This window comes from Pseudorasbora parva, chromosome 16, assembly GCF_024679245.1.
Source record: "Pseudorasbora parva isolate DD20220531a chromosome 16, ASM2467924v1, whole genome shotgun sequence".
NCBI lineage: Eukaryota > Metazoa > Chordata > Actinopteri > Cypriniformes > Gobionidae > Pseudorasbora > Pseudorasbora parva.
In genome coordinates this window covers 36,718,383-36,738,880 of record NC_090187.1, presented here as the reverse complement: position 1 = coordinate 36,738,880, position 20,498 = coordinate 36,718,383, and the positions used below count along the sequence as shown (strand labels likewise).

Here is a 20,498-nt window from a genome sequence, read left to right as displayed (position 1 = left end):
TCAAGCATTCAACCAAAAACACGTTAAAAAAAACTTCAGGACAATGGAACCGGAAGTGCTAAAATGCTAACTTTTGGCCTACAAAATGTCCTCCCTGCACCTTTCTATTATGAATGACCTGTGTAGAACATAGTACTCTGTAGCTTTAAATCCAAACAGACCAAGTTGTAAAAGCTTGCTTCTACGCATGCGCCGGTATGTGATAGGGTGATGAAGTTACGCACCTGTATATTAAATTCCTGCATCTCTTCCAGTAAAGATATACTCTGTTAAACGAATCTTTGCCTTGCCGCTCATCATTTAACAACCTGTATATGATGATTTGTTTTTCGGCATGAGGGCGGGATAACCTGAACCTGTCACTTACAATAATAGCAAATAACAAGGATACAATGATCCAATCCAAGCTTTTGACTTCTGCCTTTTGTATTTAGGCTTTAAAATCCAATTTTAAATCCGGCATAGCCTCTATGCTGTGGGCTACAAATCAATTTTAATTTATACTTTTGCATCATTGTCTATGTCAATGTGCAATTAAACATACAGTAGGATCATGATAACCCTGGGGGAAGGGTTCTTGCAGACCAATCACAGCGCTTGCGGTCCATGTAGTTTTTATGCGTTTGTACATTTTTGGAGAGGTGCAAGTCAGGCTACGCGCGCTGCACACAGCCTACGACGTACTTACGCCGTACACTTTAGGCCACACAAACACATCTACATAGTACTTTAACCCGCGCAAAAACTGTAGTTGTATCTGAGCAGCAACATGACGGGAAGACACCGATGTCTGTGCTGCAAATACACTTCAAAAGGATGAGGATGTGCATTGGAATGAATACGGAAAAAAACAACGCCATTGATACTGTTCGTATCACTGCGTGTCAGGTGCGGAAAAAGACTCCGAAGCTGAAACCCAGATATGTCATGGGTGTTTTGTTTCTGACAAGCACTGTAAATGGTTGACCAATCACAACAGGGTCTGCTGACCAATCAAAGCAGAGGAAGCTCTCAGAAAGGAGGGGTTTAGAGAGACTAAATACTTTATTGAGAAATATGATTTCAGACACAGTGAGAAAAGAGGTGATGTGCATTGTATATTATGAGACTTTAAAAAAATTTCTTGAATGCATGTAAACTTAGGAGACCTCCAAAACAAGGCACATTTAAAATAGCGTAATAGGGGAAGTTTAAGTTTATTTATCTATTTGTACATGCTTTGCAGACCATTCCTATTAACTCAATCAACTGAAATCTCATTTCAGTGATCAATATGTTATTCACTAGCCTGGATGCCAGCCGAACTTAGCCCCGCCCACAACATTTTTAGGTCAGGCAGTTCGGTCTGGCTTTGCTCCATAGAGGAGTAATTATCCCCGAACAGAAACTGTTCGGACCAATGAAATCATCAGGGCGGGCTTTAGACGATGACAGACAGATGATCAACAGTAACGTAATCATGCACGTCATCAAAGGGGCTTGGATTATATTTGTTTGAATCCTAAAAGGAGAGCTTGTTTGTATATGCATTCACCTTCACAATTTCTCTCAGAAATGATGATCATGTTGGGTAAGTACTCTGTGTATCATTAAATGATTTTATTTTTTTACAACACCGGCAAAGATTGTGTATTCCAGCCTGATTTCAGTGCACGTGCAGACAGGGTTGCCAAGTTTTTTACAACAAAACCCGCCAACTACTAGCCCTAAACAATAGCTTCTCGGGGGGTTCTCTGGGGGAAAAATGGCGTTTGGGGGGTAAAATGTATGTTATTTTGGCAAGGTTGCTGCTAAAATTCACACTCATGGGTCTATATATCACATAATAGTCACTTCAACCTGCGGACATAGAAAACAACCCATGGAAAAACCGCGGACTTGGCAACACAGTGCAGTTGAACTATGTTGACATTTCGGATAGTCGGTCTATCCAATTGAGGTCTTTCCTGGTTCGTTTGACAAATGCCCCATAATCACAGCCCAATGTGGAGCAGTTTCAGACTCATATTCTGACTAGAATTGAGTATGACCACGTCAGGCTAGGTATTCACCATTTTAAGTGTTAAAATGTAATATATCTTATTGATTCAGAAGACTTGAAATGTATATTTTTATTTATAATAACTATTTTTATGGTGCTTTTAAGATGTTTTTGCTGCATGACAGATGTTGTCTCGCAAAGATTCTTTAAAAGCTCACAACAAAAAAACATATAGTGCGTAATCTATTGCTGTCTGTAAAGTGTATGTGAATGGAATTTGTGGGACTGTAATAGAGATAAAAAAGCAAGCAGAGAGCAGACGTGACACAGTCAATAGAAACTGTGGAGGAAACTAGAAACCGTGAGAAAAACAAACTCAAACAAGAAAAAAAAAAATCACTCTACTTCAGCTTCAGGGAGTAAAACATGGCTCAAGCCACGTGTCTACATGTAACATGTCATACCTCTGTTTTTCCCTCTCACGGCTATTTGTTTTCTGCTGACCACTACTAGACTGAGGTCAAAGATAAAGCCTGCCCGAACAGCTGCCAAAAACACTGACACGCAATACAAGCACACGCAGCTACAGTAAATGAAGGACATGTTTAATGTGACAAGTAATGTGGCAGCATTAACAAATTTGACAAGGTGCTTTCTATACCATCAAGGCATGGAAAAAAAACGTCTCTTGTGACTCTGTGTGGAATATATATATATATATATATATATATATATATATATATATATATATATATATATAAATAGCAAATTAATATGTGTGTAGCTGACCGTAACCCCCAGGGCCAAAACACTTCCTTCTGGTTTGCTTGATCTACAGAGTCAACTGTATCCTACACATCAATTAATTTGTAGTAATTCATTCAGTTAATACTTTTGACCAGAGATTTCAGTATATAAAGAAAGAAAGAAATATTTTATACTTCTTACCCTGCATGTAAATCGTGTTTCACTTTTCACTTTGATTTTGTATTCTGAGCAGCTCATTGAGAAAACCTATTAAAATCATTTTTTCTGGACATTGTTAATGCCTACATTTTAGATTTCCGTAAATAGTTGTTAAAGTTCATTTTTAACAATATGTTCTATAAATGGAGTCAAATAAATGCAATCCTCAAAAGAAATGTTTTGCCAAAACATATAAAAACATTTGAACGCAGTTGGGAGGCAGCAGCAAATGTTGTTCTGGAATGTACATTTTTCAGTGTAAAATTCTAAGTGATAAGAGTGTAATATGACACATCAGCTGCAGCTTTCACATTCTGTCAAGGCAATAAATACTCATGGAGGCTATACGATTTGTGAAACATTTTACCATGACTTTTCAAATGCCTTTTGTTTATAGATATGATTGTTTTACTCTTGTTCTAGGCCTAGAATTTCTATGAAATCATAATAATCTATGAAAATATATTAACACTTTACAATAAGGTCTCATTTGTTAATATTAGTATATGTATAAAATTAATAATGAACAATAATTACAGAATTTATTCATCTTTGTTAATATTAGTTAATAAAAAAAATCCAGCTTTTCAAACATCCAAATGTTATTTCACAGTGCATTTACTAATGTTAATAACAAATACAACTTTGAGTTAAATAATGTATTAGTAAATGCTAAAATTAACATTAACTATGATTATAAATGCTGCAGAAGTATTGACAATTCTTAGTTCATGTTACCTAAAGTAAACTAATGCTAAAGTAAGTAATGAAACCTTATTGTAGTGTTACCGATACAATTATGAATAATTGCTATATAAAGATGAAACAAACCATTTACCGGTAAATATGTTTTATGTTAAAATTATTTTTGAAATAAATTGAAAAATATTTCAACAAAACATTTTTTCAGAAGGTATTGTAGGCTACTTGCCAATATTATTTTATCATGTGATTTCAGATCAAGCTTTATTTAGTCAAATTATGCAAGTGTGAAAATATTTACTAGCCTACATAAAATGATAGCCTAGATATGAAACTTATTAGCTAGAAATTTTACTAAAAAAAAAATATTTAACATGTCATGTTCATCATCTCCTCTTTTGTTTGAACCGAAATTATAATAGTGTGAAAAGCGTTTTAAAAGTTCAAAGGGCACAAAATGTATCAACCATTTTGGTTGATTTATAATAGTGCGATGTTTAAATCTAATTGCCAGTTTGGTCACGCCATTTACAGGTATAACTTTATTATGTCCAGTTCTCATAGTCCAAACCGAAGCCCTTTTTCAATTTCCCCTCACGACTTTACCAGGCACCCTCATTACTAGAAGCCAACAAACTTTCGATTTCCATGACAACCTCTGTTTGAATCATAGGTTTGAATCTGGGCGTACAGTGGGAATATCGGGAATATCCCAGACTGGCGCTAATTCCTCTCCTGCCGACAATTTGTGATTAATGATGTGAAATGAAGTCCCACAGCTGCCTCACGTCACAATATATACGGCAAATATTTCCAAATAAAGATAATCATAAATTAAGTTGTAATTGCTGACATAAAGTTGCCCCAAACATACCTTTATTAAAAATATACTGTCTTAAAAACAAACATGCTCTATTTAAACAACTGGTCCACTATGAGGTTCCTACCTGAGGAGTGCTGTCCAATTGACAATCCCGTGCGAAGAAATAAGTTAACGTGACGTATACAAGTAAAGTCTCGTTGTTTGAGCTTAACTAGCAGCGCGTGAAGCGTGTACTCGTGCTGTCCCGAGGCGTCTGCTTATGCCCACCTCTTTTACTTTCAAAGCCGAGAGAAAAAAATGAAACCCTCCTGTGCTTGTTTTCACAGGACCAGAGGAGTAAAGTCATGAGACAGCTGATAGTTAATGAAAAATCAACAGTCAGTTAGTTCTCTCCTCAACAAATTAACAGCCAGACAGACACACGTTAATGAATCACTTCACTCACTGCAAAGCTAATCGACATCTGGAACCGCCTATGATTGATTCTTTTGTCAGACTGATTGATTTGGGTTATCTTTAAACAAATGCCATCAGCGTCGATCACACTCACACAACCCACCCAACTTACAGTTAGCCTAGAACCGAGTTTAAACTTAATAACAGTGTTTTGTGTCAAATAATTTGACCATGTGGTTCATTTATGTTTGTGAGATGCATTGTGAATGTAATATGGCAGTTTGTATTTTATTGTTGATGCTGCAGAAATTGCCCTGTGAAGGGACAAATAAAGAGTACTACTACTACTACATTTTTATAATCTATTATTGATGTCCTGGTTTCGGTTTATTTACTCTCTTAGTTTACAGTTTTGCTATTATAAAATGTGTATAGATATATACCATATTAAATTATTATTGTAATAAAATCTTGAGCTCATAATTTAATAAAAAATGTTACACGATGAGAAATGTATTACATGAAAAACTCACCAAAAACATAAAAAAGCTTTTAAAACATACAAATATAAGTATTAAAGTACAGTATTTTTTAAAATCAACATCCAGTCTTAAACTACCTGTGTAATCCAAAAGATTTAAATATTCCTCCTATTATTACTATTACACAATGCATTGGTATTTTTTTTTTTTTTAATTTTACTGTAAAGTAATACCAATGAAAATATGAAAATTATTACATTATGAACATTTAATTATAATAATAATTTCATACTTATTACATTATGTGCAGTTTTACATTATGCACACAGTTATTACATTATTACTTGCTACAAGGTTGAAACAACTGCTTTACATTTTGTATACTCATTGAACACTAGAGGGCAGACTGTACCCATGCATTTTTGGATGATTGACTAAAGTAAACAAATATTTACTAATTATGAGACCATGGCATGAAGTGGCTCTTGCAGCTCATCTTACAGCCCATTATTTTTTGTTATTGTATAACAACTTTATTGTCCTTGCTGGAAATTTCAGTCGAAGAAGGGCATGTTGTGGTTGGCTTTGTCACTTTTGGCTCTGCTTTTACTTTTTCCTTATTTCCTTTCTTACCAGTACTCATTCTCCCATTGTCTCATCGCTAATCTTACTACAATCGCTGATACTCAATTTGGAAAGTCTGTAATACAAATATTAGTTAGAGGAAACACTTCAAGGCGTAGGAACGCTGTTTTCATGATGGTTTTTATATGAGACCATCCTCACATGCATTACACTGAGATAATTACATATTTTTCAATGCAGTATTACAAACTTTGTGAACGGACAAAAAAGTGTGTCCCAAATTGCATACTTATGCACTATTCTGTTACATTTTGTAGTTTGAATACTGTGATTAGTGTGTGTACACTGAAACAATTCATGTGTTACACAGACAACCGCAGACAGACATAAATGTGGAAGTACATGTCAATGTGCAAACGTCACACAAGATGAGTGGTGCAATCACCAGGGGATGTTTTTGCCCTCCCAATCTAAAAGAGTTCCACTGTCTTTCTCGGTGAGGCTTGTGATGACTTTCATCATACCGCGGATGCTCTCAGCTGTCGTCAGGGGAGCCTGAGGGTGACACAGCACGAAAAATGACAAATGTGAGGATGCCAAAGTAAGTAAAGCAATGAGATGAATATAAAAACACACTTGTATTACCTCTGGGCCTCCCATTTCTGTTTGGACCCATCCTGGATGGAGAGACATAACTAGAATGCCATCTTTTTTTAAATCCTCTGCCAAGCAGCGAGATAACATGTTCAGTGCAGCCTGAAGTATAGAAACACTCATGACGTAATCGTTTTAATAGAGTAAAATAAAGTCTCTGACAAATACTTTTTATTAGGTGGTCTTAACTACCATGTACTTACATAAAAAAAAAAAGTACAATGTATTTACTGTGTTCATATTGTATTGCAACAAAAAACAAAAAACAATTTTGTTGATATTGAGGCGGGATACAGGTAAAGTTAGGGTCAGGTGTGGTGGTGTGGGTAAGTTTAAGGGTAAAGTTAGGGACAGGTGTGGTGTGGGTAAGTTTAAGGGTAAAGTTAGGGACAGGTGTGGTGTGGGTAAGTTTAAGGGTAAAGTTAGGGACAGGTGTGGTGTGGGTAAGTTTAAGGGTAAAGTTAGGGACAGGTGTGGTGTGGGTAAGTTTAAGGGTAAAGTTAGGGACAGGTGTGGTGTGGGTAAGTTTAAGGGTAAAGTTAGGGACAGGTGTGGTGTGGGTAAGTTTAAGGGTAACGTTAGGGACAGGTGTGTTGTGTGGGTAAGTTTAAGGGTAAAGTTAGGGACAGGTGTGGTGTGGGTAAGTTTAAGGGTAAAGTTAGGGACAGGTGTGGTGTGGGTAAGTTTAAGGGTAAAGTTAGGGACAGGTGTGGTGTGGGTAAGTTTAAGGGTAACGTTAGGGACAGGTGTGTTGTGTGGGTAAGTTTAAGGGTAAAGTTAGGGACAGGTGTGGTGTGGGTAAGTTTAAGGGTAACGTTAGGGACAGGTGTGTTGTGTGGGTAAGTTTAAGGGTAAAGTTAGGGTCAGGTGTGGTGTGGGTAAGTTTAAGGGTAAAGTTAGGGACAGGTGTGGTGTGGGTAAGTTTAAGGGTAAAGTTAGGGACAGGTGTGGTTGTGTGGGTAAGTTTAAGGGTAAAGTTAGGGACAGGTGTGGTTGTGTGGGTAAGTTTAAGGGTAAAGTTATGGACAGGTGTGGTGTGGGTAAGTTTAAGGGTAAAGTTAGGGACAGGTGTGATGGTGTGGGTCAGTTTAAGGGTAAAGTTAGGGACAGGTGTGGTTGTGTGGGTAAGTTTAAGGGTAAAGTTAGGGACAGGTGTGGTGTGGGTAAGTTTAAGGGTAAAGTTAGGGACAGGTGTGGTTGTGTGGGTAAGTTTAAGGGTAAAGTTAGGGACAGGTGTGATGGTGTGGGTAAGTTTAAGGGTAAAGTTAAGGACAGGTGTGGTTGTGTGGGTAAGTTTAAGGGTAAAGTTAGGGACAGGTGTGGTTGTGTGGGTAAGTTTAAGGGTAAAGTTAGGGACAGGTGTGGTGTGGGTAAGTTTAAGGGTAAAGTTAGGGACAGGTGTGATGGTGTGGGTAAGTTTAAGGGTAAAGTTAGGGACAGGTGTGGTGTGGGTAAGTTTAAGGGTAAAGTTAGGGACAGGTGTGGTGTGGGTAAGTTTAAGGGTAAAGTTAGGGACAGGTGTGGTGTGGGTAAGTTTAAGGGTAAAGTTAGGGACAGGTGTGATGGTGTGGGTCAGTTTAAGGGTAAAGTTAGGGACAGGTGTGGTGTGTGGGTAAGTTTAAGGGTAAAGTTATGGACAGGTGTGGTGTGTGGGTTAGTTTAAGGGTAAAGTTAGGGACAGGTGTGTTGTGTGGGTAAGTTTAAGGGTAAAGTTAGAGACAGGTGTGGTGTGTGGGTAAGTTTAAGGGTAAAGTTAGGGACAGGTGTGGTGTGGGTAAGTTTAAGGGTAAAGTTAGGGACAGGTGTGTTGTGTGGGTAAGTTTAAGGGTAAAGTTAGAGACAGGTGTGGTGTGGGTAAGTTTAAGGGTAAAGTTAGAGACAGGTGTGTTGTGTGGGTAAGTTTAAGGGTAAAGTTAGAGACAGGTGTGGTGTGTGGGTAAGTTTAAGGGTAAAGTTAGTGACAGGTGTGGTGTGTGGGTAAGTTTTAGGGTAGGGTTAGGTGTAAGGGACATGTAAACAGTAATTATAAATGTAACTACAGAAATTAATTACAGCTGTAATTACATGCAGGTATTTTAAAAAAGGTAAATCCAAATGTAAAAACATTTATGTACACAATAAGTGCACTGTATCAAATGATTAATTAAAATGTTAGTACATAGTAGTTAAGGCCACCTATTATAAAGTGGGTCCATATTACTTGATGATATACAATAAAAGGCCTCATGATGCACCATACCTTGCTGACCCGATAGGGGTACATTGGAGAGAAGGAGAAATTCTCAGGGCATCTGGTGATGGATGACAGTAGCGTGGAGACATTGATGACAGCCGACCTATTGGAAGACATGCTTGTCTGATGAGGAAACTGAGCTGCAGCCTTGCACAGGAGCGGATGGAAATTCTGAAAATGAATTTGTGTAATTTACTGTAAAAGGAAAGTGTTACACCATAATTACAGTTTTCACAGCAAAACTTTGTTTACTTAGTATGTTGTCCATCTAAACATTCTTAAAATGGCCCGTTTATTCAAATATTACCCTTCATGCAGTGTGTAATACAGCCGTTTGTGAGTGTAAAAGATCTGCAAAGTTTAAAAAAAATCAAAGTGTATGACAAATTAATCTATTGTCTCCTAAAAGACAAAAATGATTCTGAACTGCTTAGTCATCAACAATTCCAGTCTCACTTCCTGTTACATAACTACATAACAATGTAACAAATTTGCATAAATGAACAACATCTACTTTGACCCGCCCTCAAACACTGTAGTTGAAGCTGAGGCCTGGAAGAGGTTGGTTCATGTTGTTGACATGTTGAGAAGACGCTGTTTTCAGCGCTGCGAATCCCCTTTGCATGAACTTCAAAAGGATGAGGACAGCTAGATACAGTAACTCCGCCCACTGACCAGATTTACAATAGCAATTTTGATTCAGTACATATCTATCAGTAAATTCTGTTTATAGTTATAGCCATCTGTATATTATATTCATAGTACATATTAACCTGTAAAATTGTGTTTATCTCTATATATCTTCAGTACATATCCATGTCCCGCAGGTATTTTCTCTGGGCCAAGGCTCATTTAAAATGGACTGTGGCAAAGTGGAAAACTGTTCTATGGTCTAAGTTCTTTTTGGAAAACTGGGACACCATGTCATAACAACCAAAGTTGTTATCAGCGCTCCGTTCAGAAGCCTGCATCTCTGATGGTATGGGGTTGCATGAGTGCGTATGGCATGGGCAGCTTACACATCTGGAAAGGCACCATCGATGCTGAAAGGTATATCCAAGTTAGAGAACAACATATGCTCCAGATCTTTCACCCGTAGAAAACATTTGGAGCATAATAAGAGGAAGATGTGACAAAGAAGACCTAAGACAGTTGTGAAACTAAAAGCCTGTATTAGACAAAAATGGGGCAACATTCTTATTCCTAAACTTGAGCAACTTGTCTCCTCAGTCCCCAGACGTTTGCAGACTGTTATAAAAAGAAGAGAGGATGACACACAATGGTAAATATGGCCTTGTGCCAACTTTTTTTGAGATGTGTTGATGCCATAAAATTTTAAATCAACTTATTTTAATTAATCAACAATTAATTTTCTCAGTTTAAAAATTTGATACGTCATCTATGTTGTATTCTGAATAAAATATTAAAAATTAAAACTTCCACATCATTGAATTGTTTTTTATTTACAATTTGTACAGTCCCAAATTTTTGGGAACAGGGTTTGTAAACAACAAAGCAGAGACATGTTGAAAATAAATATTTTTTTAAATGAAGTTTACTCAGATGCATTGTTTAAAATGGTAGTTTTCACACCAATGAGTTTGACTCATTTGGACTGACTGACAGCTTCAGTAATTATACAGGAAACGCTATTTACTCTGTGTAATTTCATCAGAATTTAAATAAAGGTTGTTTTTTAATGAGACTTAGTGACTATCTTTGTGACTTTTTATAAATGAACCTTTAATGTGGCTTTTCCTTTATACTTGTGTACTAAAGTGACAAAAAGAACAAAAAGATAGATTTTAAACTAATAGTGATTTGATAATGTCCAAAAATAAATTTGCCATTAAGTGCTCCTCTTATGCCATCTACTGGCTATAGTGGTCATTTTTTATTTTATAATAAAAGTTTTTGTGTTTCATAAGTGTTTGTTTTCCTACATTGTGAAACACTATTAAAGCTATTCATGATTCATCTTTGAATGAACCATTGTATTTTAAGGGGGATGTCATGTTGAGTGAGTAAATATGATGACATTATCAGAATCTGCCATAACTTAGCTTTCGTTGAATTGACGCCACTGGATGAGGCCCAGTGTTGGGTGTGATTAGTTACTAAGTTATTAGTTACTGTAATTTAAATACTTTTCCCTTAAAAAAGTAAAGCAAGGGATTACTCTTATTTTTTTCTGTAATTTAATTAGTTACTTCTGATGTAATTTAACTAAATACTAAATATAGTTATATATAATACAATAGTGGAATTAACAGCATGTTTTATGTATCCTTCTCACATTTGTAATACTTTAGTCAGTTAATAAGAGTAATTTTATATTATTTATTTTAATTAATTAAAAGAGCTGTTTCATGTCTAACCTGAATTGCTTAACTCAAGGTTAATATAGGATTTAGAAAGTAATTAGAAGGTAATTAGTAATAAGTAATTAAATACTTTTTGGAGAGAGTAATTTGTACAGTACTCTAATTACACTATTGAATATGTAATTAGTAACTGCTAATGGGTTTATGCTCTAAACAAGAAACAAAATGTCAGTGGGGTAATTCAAAGGGAAAACAAGATTATTCTTGTTTTGAGCATAAACTCACTTGATTTGATTTTAATAAATAGTATTTCCTTCAGTAAATATATAGTGATATAAGTATTTTTAGATATTTGTGATGAAAAACAAGACAAATATACAAGTTAAAAAAATCATTTGTTGCAGTTTTGAAGGAACACCTACTTTTGCTACGAGCATGGGTCCTACAACATTAGTTGTGAAAACGTCCACCATCTCCCGTTGTCCTGTCTCTGCTAGAGATCCTGGGATGTTCACACCGGCATTGTTGATGATCAGATTCAGGCCTCTGCCATTTAGCTTGGCTTCCACCAGTTTTGCGGCCTCTGCGATACTAGCCAGACTATTGGTGTCTTTTGAAAAATGAGGTAAAACAACATAATATTAGATTAATATGACTGCCCTAATGAACATAATCATGAATCAACTATAGCAATATCCATTATTTTACTATGAATCACTTACCCAGTTGGACAACCGTGACCACATCCTGGTGCTTCTGAGCTAGTTTCTGGAGTTCCTGGAAGACAAGCAGACGTACGTTCTTCTCAGGAACTTCTAAGAATATGCATCTTTACAAAATGATTACACGTTATATGTCACAATTGACCCAATATTTTAAGCAGAGGATCAGCAGAGTTGCCTGACTTGTTTCAGTGTCACAATGACTCATGTACAGTACTTTGTCTTTGTAAAACTTGAATAGATGGTACAAAGGTTAATAGATGGTACACATTTCAATGTATCGAAAATATGTTTTTCATAAAGCACAGTAATTTTTTTATGTGGCATGGCGTTATATACGAGTTGTATATAATTAAAATGATATGAATTAAGTAAATTATATAATATAATTTAGTTAAATCAACGTTATAAACAAGTGTTAATAAAAATAGTTTTAATATTATAAACAAACATGAATTAACAATAAACAACAGTATATATACCAATGTACTTACCTAATGATCTGATACAAACCATATAAAGTTAAAGTTATCATGGCTTCTTACCTGTGCTCTTGGTCCATTTGGGTCTCTACAACCAGCAAAGATCTGAAGTGGTGATGAGAGTGATTCAACCATATGACGAACCAACTCAAGTCCGATTCCACGGTTTGATCCGGTCACCAGAACACTTTCACACATTCTAGATGTCATTATCAGTCAGAGGCTCGTCTGCGACCTGCGCTCTGTCTACAATGGAAGGCATGTACATGTATGTTAGTGTGTACGTACTGGACGTGTGGGAGTAATCAGTGTTATGGAGTAATGAATGTTTACTACGTGTCACCGCTCATGCTTCCTAGTTCCTCCCCTACTAAGCCTTCTTCTTCCTGGACAGAGAGAAAACATTTATATCTACTCATATAGCAGGTGTTTTTATGCAAATAATCTTGCAAATGAGACATGCTGTAAAAATTGGTAACATTTCAGATGTTTTAGTGTCTCGTTGTAATTCTGTTACCATATTCATTTAAATGCAAAGGAATAAACTGTCTTGACTGTCTGATTTTCTCTCATTTAAGTTTGATTGTTATTTGTGGCCAAAACAGAAGATTATATAGATGGCCACCAGATTGCGGACTTTCTTATTTCATAAGAATAAATTAATTCAAGAATGGCTTTCAAAAATATTATGACTGCTTGAACACTGATGATTATCTCATGTGCTTTCATTTTCAGAATATTCAGCAGTTCTTCAGAATTAACCACAAACGGATGTGGCAATACATGTTAAACTACTAAAGCTGCTCACATGAACCACACAAGAAATGAGTTGAGTAATCACTGTTGAGTAATCACTTCAAAAGATTTAAACATCTGTAAAATAAGATCAATTAATTGTTTGTTTATATATATATATATATATGTGTGTGTGTGTGTGTGTGTGTGTGTGTGTGTGTGTGTGTGTGTGTGTGTGTGTGTGTGTGTGTGTGTGTGTGTGTACTCAAACAAAAATGATTCAGACACCAGATATATATTTTTTACTAGTGGGTGCAGGACACTATAGTTCACTTATTTAAGTGACGATATAGCAAAAAAAAAAAAAAAAGTAAACTGTGACAAATTATACACAATTTTTCATACAGTGGACTACCAGTAAAATTATGGGACAATTTTTTTTAGACACTTTGACATGATGTTTTACTTAAAGGGTTACTTTAGTGATTAGCATATGGCTTTGTATCAGTAGAAACCCTGGAGTATATTCAAATGATTGTGCTTCCCCCCCTCATATCCCCCTGAGACAAGAGATTCATGCATTTTATTTCTGGAAATATTTGCATCATAAGAGGAATGTTTGGCCAAAGGCTAAAGATTACAGCCAGCAGAGGGAGCCATTTCCGCATGTCTTGAACCCGCGCATGAGGGATGGGAGATCACACTCAGAGCTCAGCTCGCAGCTACAGGCACTCATTTAAACGGAGCTATGGTGAGCAATGTAAGTCTTTTAACTTCTCAAATTAATTTCTATGAAAGTTAAGCTTGCAAAGGCATGAACTGAAACACGCCAGACTGAACTCGCGTTGTGAATGTAACATTATGCCGCGAGTGTAGTCGCGATTACCTCAGCTCTCATCACGAGAGCTCATCAGCTCATTTATCTGACTCCTGCAGTTAGTGCTCAGTGCTGTGACACTCGCGCGGTGACTCACTCATTATATTGAACAGACACGTTCAGTTTTTAATTGTAGTGTCTTCTCCAACTCAGTCACAGTAATCCAGTAGGTGGCTTTGGGAATGGCCTCACAGGGCAGCAAAGCATTCTGGGAATTGTAGTCTTTCATCCCCATGAGACAAAAATACATTTTCTGTCTTTTCTCAGTCTAGAAGGCGCCAAATTCAAAAATAATTTCACATTTCTACTACATTGATGATCCAGTTTAAATACAGGTTCATCTTCCCAGCGCTGAAGTACCCCTTTAAGTGTTTATTTTTTATTGCTAATGTGACCTTTTACAAAAACTAAATGAAGCATTGCTTGGTAATTAATTGACCTGCATTAGTATTATCTAATTGTTTGCTTAAATTTAACAGCTGACAGCTGATTGGTTGATTGTAACCCATCACATATCTTTCTATCAAAGTTATCTGACATTATCAAGATTAAATATATATATATATATATATATATATATATATATATATATATATATATATATATATATATATATATATATATATATATATATATATATATATATATATATATATATATATATAGTTTTTGTAAAAGGTCACATTAATAGAACTACCTTTCAAATGTTTAGGGATAGTATGTTTTTTTTTATTTGCAAGAAATTAATAGTTTTATTCAGCAAGGACATATTAAATTGACCAAATTGACAGTAAAACGTTTACAATGTTACAAAAAATATATATTATTAAAAGATGTTGTAAGCATATTGGGTAATTGTGTGTGTTTTATTTCTGATGACGCAGTGAAACATGCCAAATAGGGCTATTTTCATGATTTATCAAATTTCTTATGTGGTTCAGATACAATATTTTAAATGTTTTTTGTTTTTTTTTACTTTCTTTTCCTCAAAGACATATTTTATCAGTGTTTCTACAACAATATTAAGTAGCACAACTGTTTTTAACATTGAAACATTTGTAAATGTTTCTTGAGCATCAAATCAGCATATTAGAATGATTTCTGAAGGATCATGTGACACTGAAGACTGGAGTAATGATGCTGAAAAAATAGCTTTGCCTGACAAGAATAAATAACATTTTAAATAAAAAAAAGAAAAGAGTTACAATTGTAATACTGTTTCAGAATATACAGTTTTTACAGTATTTAAATAAAATATGGCCTTGGTGCAAAACAGAATTCTTTCAAAACAACTTTATAAGTGAACAGATCGTGTTTTATATATTGGCTGAATATGTAAACAATATGAAAAGTAACTTAACAGGATAGTTGAAGGGAACACTGAAAAGTTTGCCCTCAAGTAACTCATCCAGGTTTGGAACAACTTGAGGGTATGTGAGTAAGCGATGATAATATGTTCATTTTTAAGTGAACTATGCAACTAAACATTAGTTATGTTAAGGTATGCTCACCATTGTGATAAGTAGGGATCCTGCAACATTGTACACTTCTACCATCTTCCTCCTATTTTTGGCAGTGTTGATGATCAGATTCAGGCCTTCTTTCTCAGCTGACTTTCAGCTTTGAAGACTTTATAATATTAGCTGGACTATCAGTGCCTTCAATAAATTAGATAGAACATTGTTTCATAAGAAATAATATTAGTAACAACACAAAAAGATATAGGATACATAATCACTCAGACAGCAACATAGTGATACGGATTTGGGCCAACACTATGCTGCTGGACAAGAGCTTATAAAACTGTGATCATATGCTAGTTACTGTATCAGAAGCATTTTAGGAGAATAATGCATGTCTGCATAAATTGTACATGATTTCGAACATGTGTATCTTGTCACAATCCACCATTTATCTACAGCAGACCTGGAGAAGCAGAAAAGGTTTCAGTGTCACAATGACTTATGATTGAAATATGATGTATATGCAAGTGCATGTCAGAAATGGGAAAATCTAATAACACGTCACAGTGCATAGCCATGCCATGCAAAGCAACGTACTAAAGAAAACTTGCCAAACTAAACCAGATAAGCATTTATGGGAAAAATCATGCAGATAATCTTGTAAACGTTCTTAAAGGTTTTCCTCTCTGTTTATCTTCAAAGATTTGACTTGGAGATGCGTGTGATTCACAGGACTGGTGAACCGACTGGAATTGTGTTCCACGCTTTGATCAGAACACCGAAGTAAATGTTTAACAAGTGTCGTCGCTTACCGAGTCCCTCCCTGAGTCTACAAAAGCCTCTTCTTCTCAGACAAGACCAACAACTAACATATTTTCAGAACATGCAGGTGGCGTCAATGCAATGCCATTGTTATGCTGCAGTTTTATTAGTCAGTTTTTTGTGTTGTTTTATAGTAAAAATGTCTACACAGCCTTAAAACAAGATACATTTACTTGAAAGGCAAAAATGTGCAGGATGATAGATGTTTTCAGAGATTTTACATTTTTAACAAATGTAGATTTTTTATTATTATTATTTATCCATTTCTTCGGACATTAACTTTTCTTTTTTTTCATAACATTTCTTATTTTAATCACTATAGGGAAATTTATTCAAAAATGTATTAATGTAAAACACTTAAATAATCACAATGATATCGCTGGGCAATCGATTAATCGCATCCAAAATAAAGGTTTTTGTTTACATGACGAATGTGTGTGTACTGTGTATAATTATTATGTATATATAAATACACACACATGCATGTGTATATTTAAGAAAAATATGTATGTTTATGTAAGATAAATTATATAAATATGTATATAAATAATAAGTATACACAGTACACACACATAGCACTAATTATTAGTTACATTAATAATTAAATCACTTGAAATAAGGAATATATTTTATACATGTGACATGGATAAATCCTATACATTCCCTATTAGAAAATAATAACAATACCTACACCTATAAATCTTAAAATGTACACTGTAAAAAAAAGACAAATTTTGAACTTTTGCAGTACAATCCACTTGGATGTTTAAGTTATTTCAACTTAAATTATGTTAAACTGACTTTTAAAAAATGAGTTAAATCTTGTATAACTAATAAAAACAAGTTTAACATTTCTTAACTTATTTTGATGAGTTAAGACAATGTAAAAACATATGTTGTCATAACTTATTGAACATATAAGTTTTTACAGTGTGGGTAGATTTTGCTTAAAACAAGAGGAAAAACATTATAAAAACGTTTGTGGCATTATAAAAATGTTTGCAAAAAAAATTAAAGCAGATTTAAGGAACTGACTATATAATTATTTTTATTTTTCTGACAGCACATTCAAATCACAGGGTGCTGTCAGTATATTGCTATAAATATAATTAGATATTATGGCCACTAGGTGGCAGAACATGATTAATTATGTCACCAGGGTAAAAATAATAAAGAATAAAAATATGGAAAATAAATGGAGTTTGAGTAAACTTTTTTTCTTTCTTTTTTTCAAGTTCAAGGTCATCTGTAAATCCACATTAATCACAAATAAGACACAAAACAGACTATAATTGCAGAATCACTCTCATACCTGTTCACAAGCACTCACAACAGACAAAAACACAAAACAGCCCGTCCTCTCAAACTAGGACAAAGAGCAGCTGATAGAGACACGTAACCATGGTGACCAGGTGACGTCTCACATTCCAGATTGAGCTCTCAGATTTCAGATGGGAGGCCAGTGGCCAATATTCATGTACCTCCATCATACTGACTAAAACGATGCCAGCCTGGGAAGGTGGCAAGGACTTATTGACCAGAAAGCCAAGAAAATAATAAAAAACAGCTGTAGAGAGAATGATAGTAAATTGTGCCCTGCTTGGTGTTCTGACCACGCACAGGTGAGCATTCTTAAATTTCCCGCAACCAATCCACATATTTGTGATGTCACGACTAGTGCTTCCCCGACACTTGGCCTGTTCTTATTGAGTTGTGTGACAGCACAGAGGGCATTCGCCTCAAGCCAGAGGCCAATCGTGCCATGCCGGGAATTATTTTTCTTCTTTAAGCTAAAGCCTGTGGAATGCTGGGTAGGCAGCTGAGAGGCTAACGGCTGGCGGCTGGGGTCTGGTAACCTGCTGAGGGATGTGGGAGAGCCAGGGGAATGTAGTCCTCAAAGTGAAGTGTACCAGCTAGTCTGGCAGCATTCCTCACACATAAATGCACACACACCTCGAAAACCCACACAAGCATTCCACCTCTCTTCCTCACAACCTGTACGTCCGAGTGTATCATTGGTGCATGAACCGCTTTAGAAGGACTGAGTGCAAATGTAAATGCAAAAAACATCACCAGCCTCTTTCCTCATCAAACATTAATGAAAGCTGGTCTTTACTTACCACGTCATTCCCATGTCTGGAGTGCCAAAGAAGACTTCATGTTCTTATCATGCTGTATTGGGAATCTAAACAGCAAACAACAAAGGATGCTCAAATGGCGCACTTTAAGCAAATTTCCTTCAGTATATTTATGGACTTAATAAAAGAGATTATAAAATTGGTGATGTTATATCCACCCACTTTTGATTCAAAAATGCCAAAAAATGTATTTAACAAACTACAGAATCATTCTAAGATGCTGTCATTCTCATATCATAGCTATCAAAAATCCAGTGTTTTGTATTTTGCGTACGTGAGTTTGTGTTGTAGATATCTATAAAAATTTTTTTTTTTTTTTAATTGTCTACTGTGCTAATTAATTGAGATTTCTTACAGCTCTTACAGGTTGTTGGCCTTGTCTGTTTCGTTGCTTCTATTGCTCTCCCCTTTTTTGTAAGTCGCTTTGGATAAAAGCGTCTGCTAAATGATTAAATGTAAATGTAAATGTCATACTGATTGTATTTATGCACTGTAAAAATATTTGGTTGTTTTTTGTTGGTTTAACTTAAAAAAGTAAGTAACCTGGTTGCCTTAATATTTTGAGTTTATTGAACTTAAAAAAATGTGTTGATACAATGAAGGAAATTTGTTTAATAAATAGAAACTCAAAATATTATTGTATCTGAACCACATAAAAATTTTGATAAATCATGAAAATTCACTGCGTCATCAGAAATAAAACACACACAATTACCCAATATGCTTACAAAATCTTTTAATAATATATTTTTTAAAAGGTTGTCGAATCTAGAAAAATGTTCATTGTATTAACACAAAATTTTAATTTCAATGAACTCAAAATTTTATGGCAACCAGGTAACTTTTTTTCTAATTTTTTACAGTGTGCCACATCGATGTCAATCTTTTTTCTAAGAATATTTCTGTATGTCCATATATTCATTGTGGCCTCAACATCACGCACCTTGCAAATGTTTTTTTTTAAAGTTATAACAACATATGTTTTTACATTGCTTTTACTCATCAAAATAAGTTAAGCAATTTTCCGCTTCTTTTTTATAAGTTATGCAACATTCAACAAAGATTATTAAGCTAGTGTAATGTAATTTAAGTTGAAATAACTAAATCATACAAGCTGATTGTACTTAAAAAATTTCAGGTAGCAACTGTTGTTGTTTTTTTAAATTTGCATTAATCAGGTATTTCAGACAGAGAATCAGAATGAAGGTCATGACACCTAAGAGGGTTAGTTCGCCCAAAAATGTAATTCTGTCATCATTTCCTCACTCAGACCTGTCTGAGTTCCTTTCATGGTTTTCTATGGAGGACAATGACTATACCATCAACTGTCTGGTTACCAACATTCTTTAAAATATCTTCGCTTGTTTTGAAAATATGAAAACAACTCATACAGGTCTGGAACAACTTAAGGCTGAGAAAGTGATGACAAAATTTTCATTTTTGGGTGAACTATGCCTGGCAACACTTTACAATAAGATCTCGGTTGTTAACATTAGTTAATGTATTAACTAACATGAATTTACTATAAGCAATACATTTGTTACAGTATTTATTAATCTTTGTTAATAAAAATATTTATTTATTGTTTGTTTATTTTAGTTGACAGTGCATTAACTCATTTTAACAAATACAACTTTTGATTTGAATAATGTATTATTAAATGCTATGATTTATAAATGCTGTAAAAGTATTGTTCATTGTTAGTTCATGTTAACTAATCGAAACCTTACTGTGAAGTTTTTATTGCAAGTTTCTCTGACGATTATAATTTTAAATTTTAGTTTTGTCACATTTGCAGTCACAACCTGGGTACTTATTTGTACAATTTCACCAGGCGTTAGTTGCTTTTGTTCTGACCAGAGAACTCAACACTTGTCGAATGTCACACCATCTACAGTAATGTTCAAAAGTTTGGGTCAGTAAGTCTCTTACGCACACCAAATTTACAAAATATGAATATTGTGAAATATAAAAAATCTATTTCTACTTGAATATATTTTAAAATGTAATAAAATGTATTCCTGTAATGGAAAAGCTGAATTTTCAGCATTATTACTTCAGTCTTCAGTGTCACATGATCCTCATTCTTATATAATTTGGTGCTCAAAAAACA

The 20,498-nt window shown here is 34.9% G+C and overlaps 2 protein-coding genes across 7 annotated transcripts in view; both read right to left on the bottom strand.

Annotated features, from left to right (window-relative positions):
* ripor1 (RHO family interacting cell polarization regulator 1) overlaps nt 1-4,752 on the bottom strand; it is a 75,217-nt gene extending 70,465 nt beyond the window's left edge. Inside the window, exon 1 of the mRNA XM_067418874.1 lies at nt 4,597-4,752. The gene's annotated coding sequence lies outside the window, so the exon portion shown is untranslated. The remainder of the gene's footprint in view (nt 1-4,596) is intronic.
* Nucleotides 4,753-6,101: 1,349 nt separating this feature from the next.
* The window catches only part of zgc:158868, a 41,377-nt gene continuing 26,980 nt past the window's right edge, over nt 6,102-20,498 (bottom strand). For 4 of the 6 annotated variants that reach the window (XM_067418866.1, XM_067418869.1, XM_067418864.1 and 1 more), the window contains 9 exons: nt 18,368-18,432; nt 15,474-15,620; nt 12,684-12,736; nt 12,414-12,596; nt 11,869-11,923; nt 11,569-11,756; nt 8,829-8,993; nt 6,581-6,691; nt 6,102-6,490 (listed from right to left, as the gene is read on the bottom strand). In XM_067418866.1, coding sequence (XP_067274967.1) covers nt 6,377-6,490; nt 6,581-6,691; nt 8,829-8,993; nt 11,569-11,756; nt 11,869-11,923; nt 12,414-12,560 — 780 coding nt within the window. In that variant the 5' untranslated portion in view covers nt 12,561-12,596; nt 12,684-12,736; nt 15,474-15,620; nt 18,368-18,432 and the 3' untranslated portion in view covers nt 6,102-6,376. The remainder of the gene's footprint in view (nt 6,491-6,580; nt 6,692-8,828; nt 8,994-11,568; nt 11,757-11,868; nt 11,924-12,413; nt 12,597-12,683; nt 12,737-15,473; nt 15,621-18,367; nt 18,433-20,498) is intronic. The other 2 variants (XM_067418868.1, XM_067418870.1) reach the window with 2 other exon arrangements.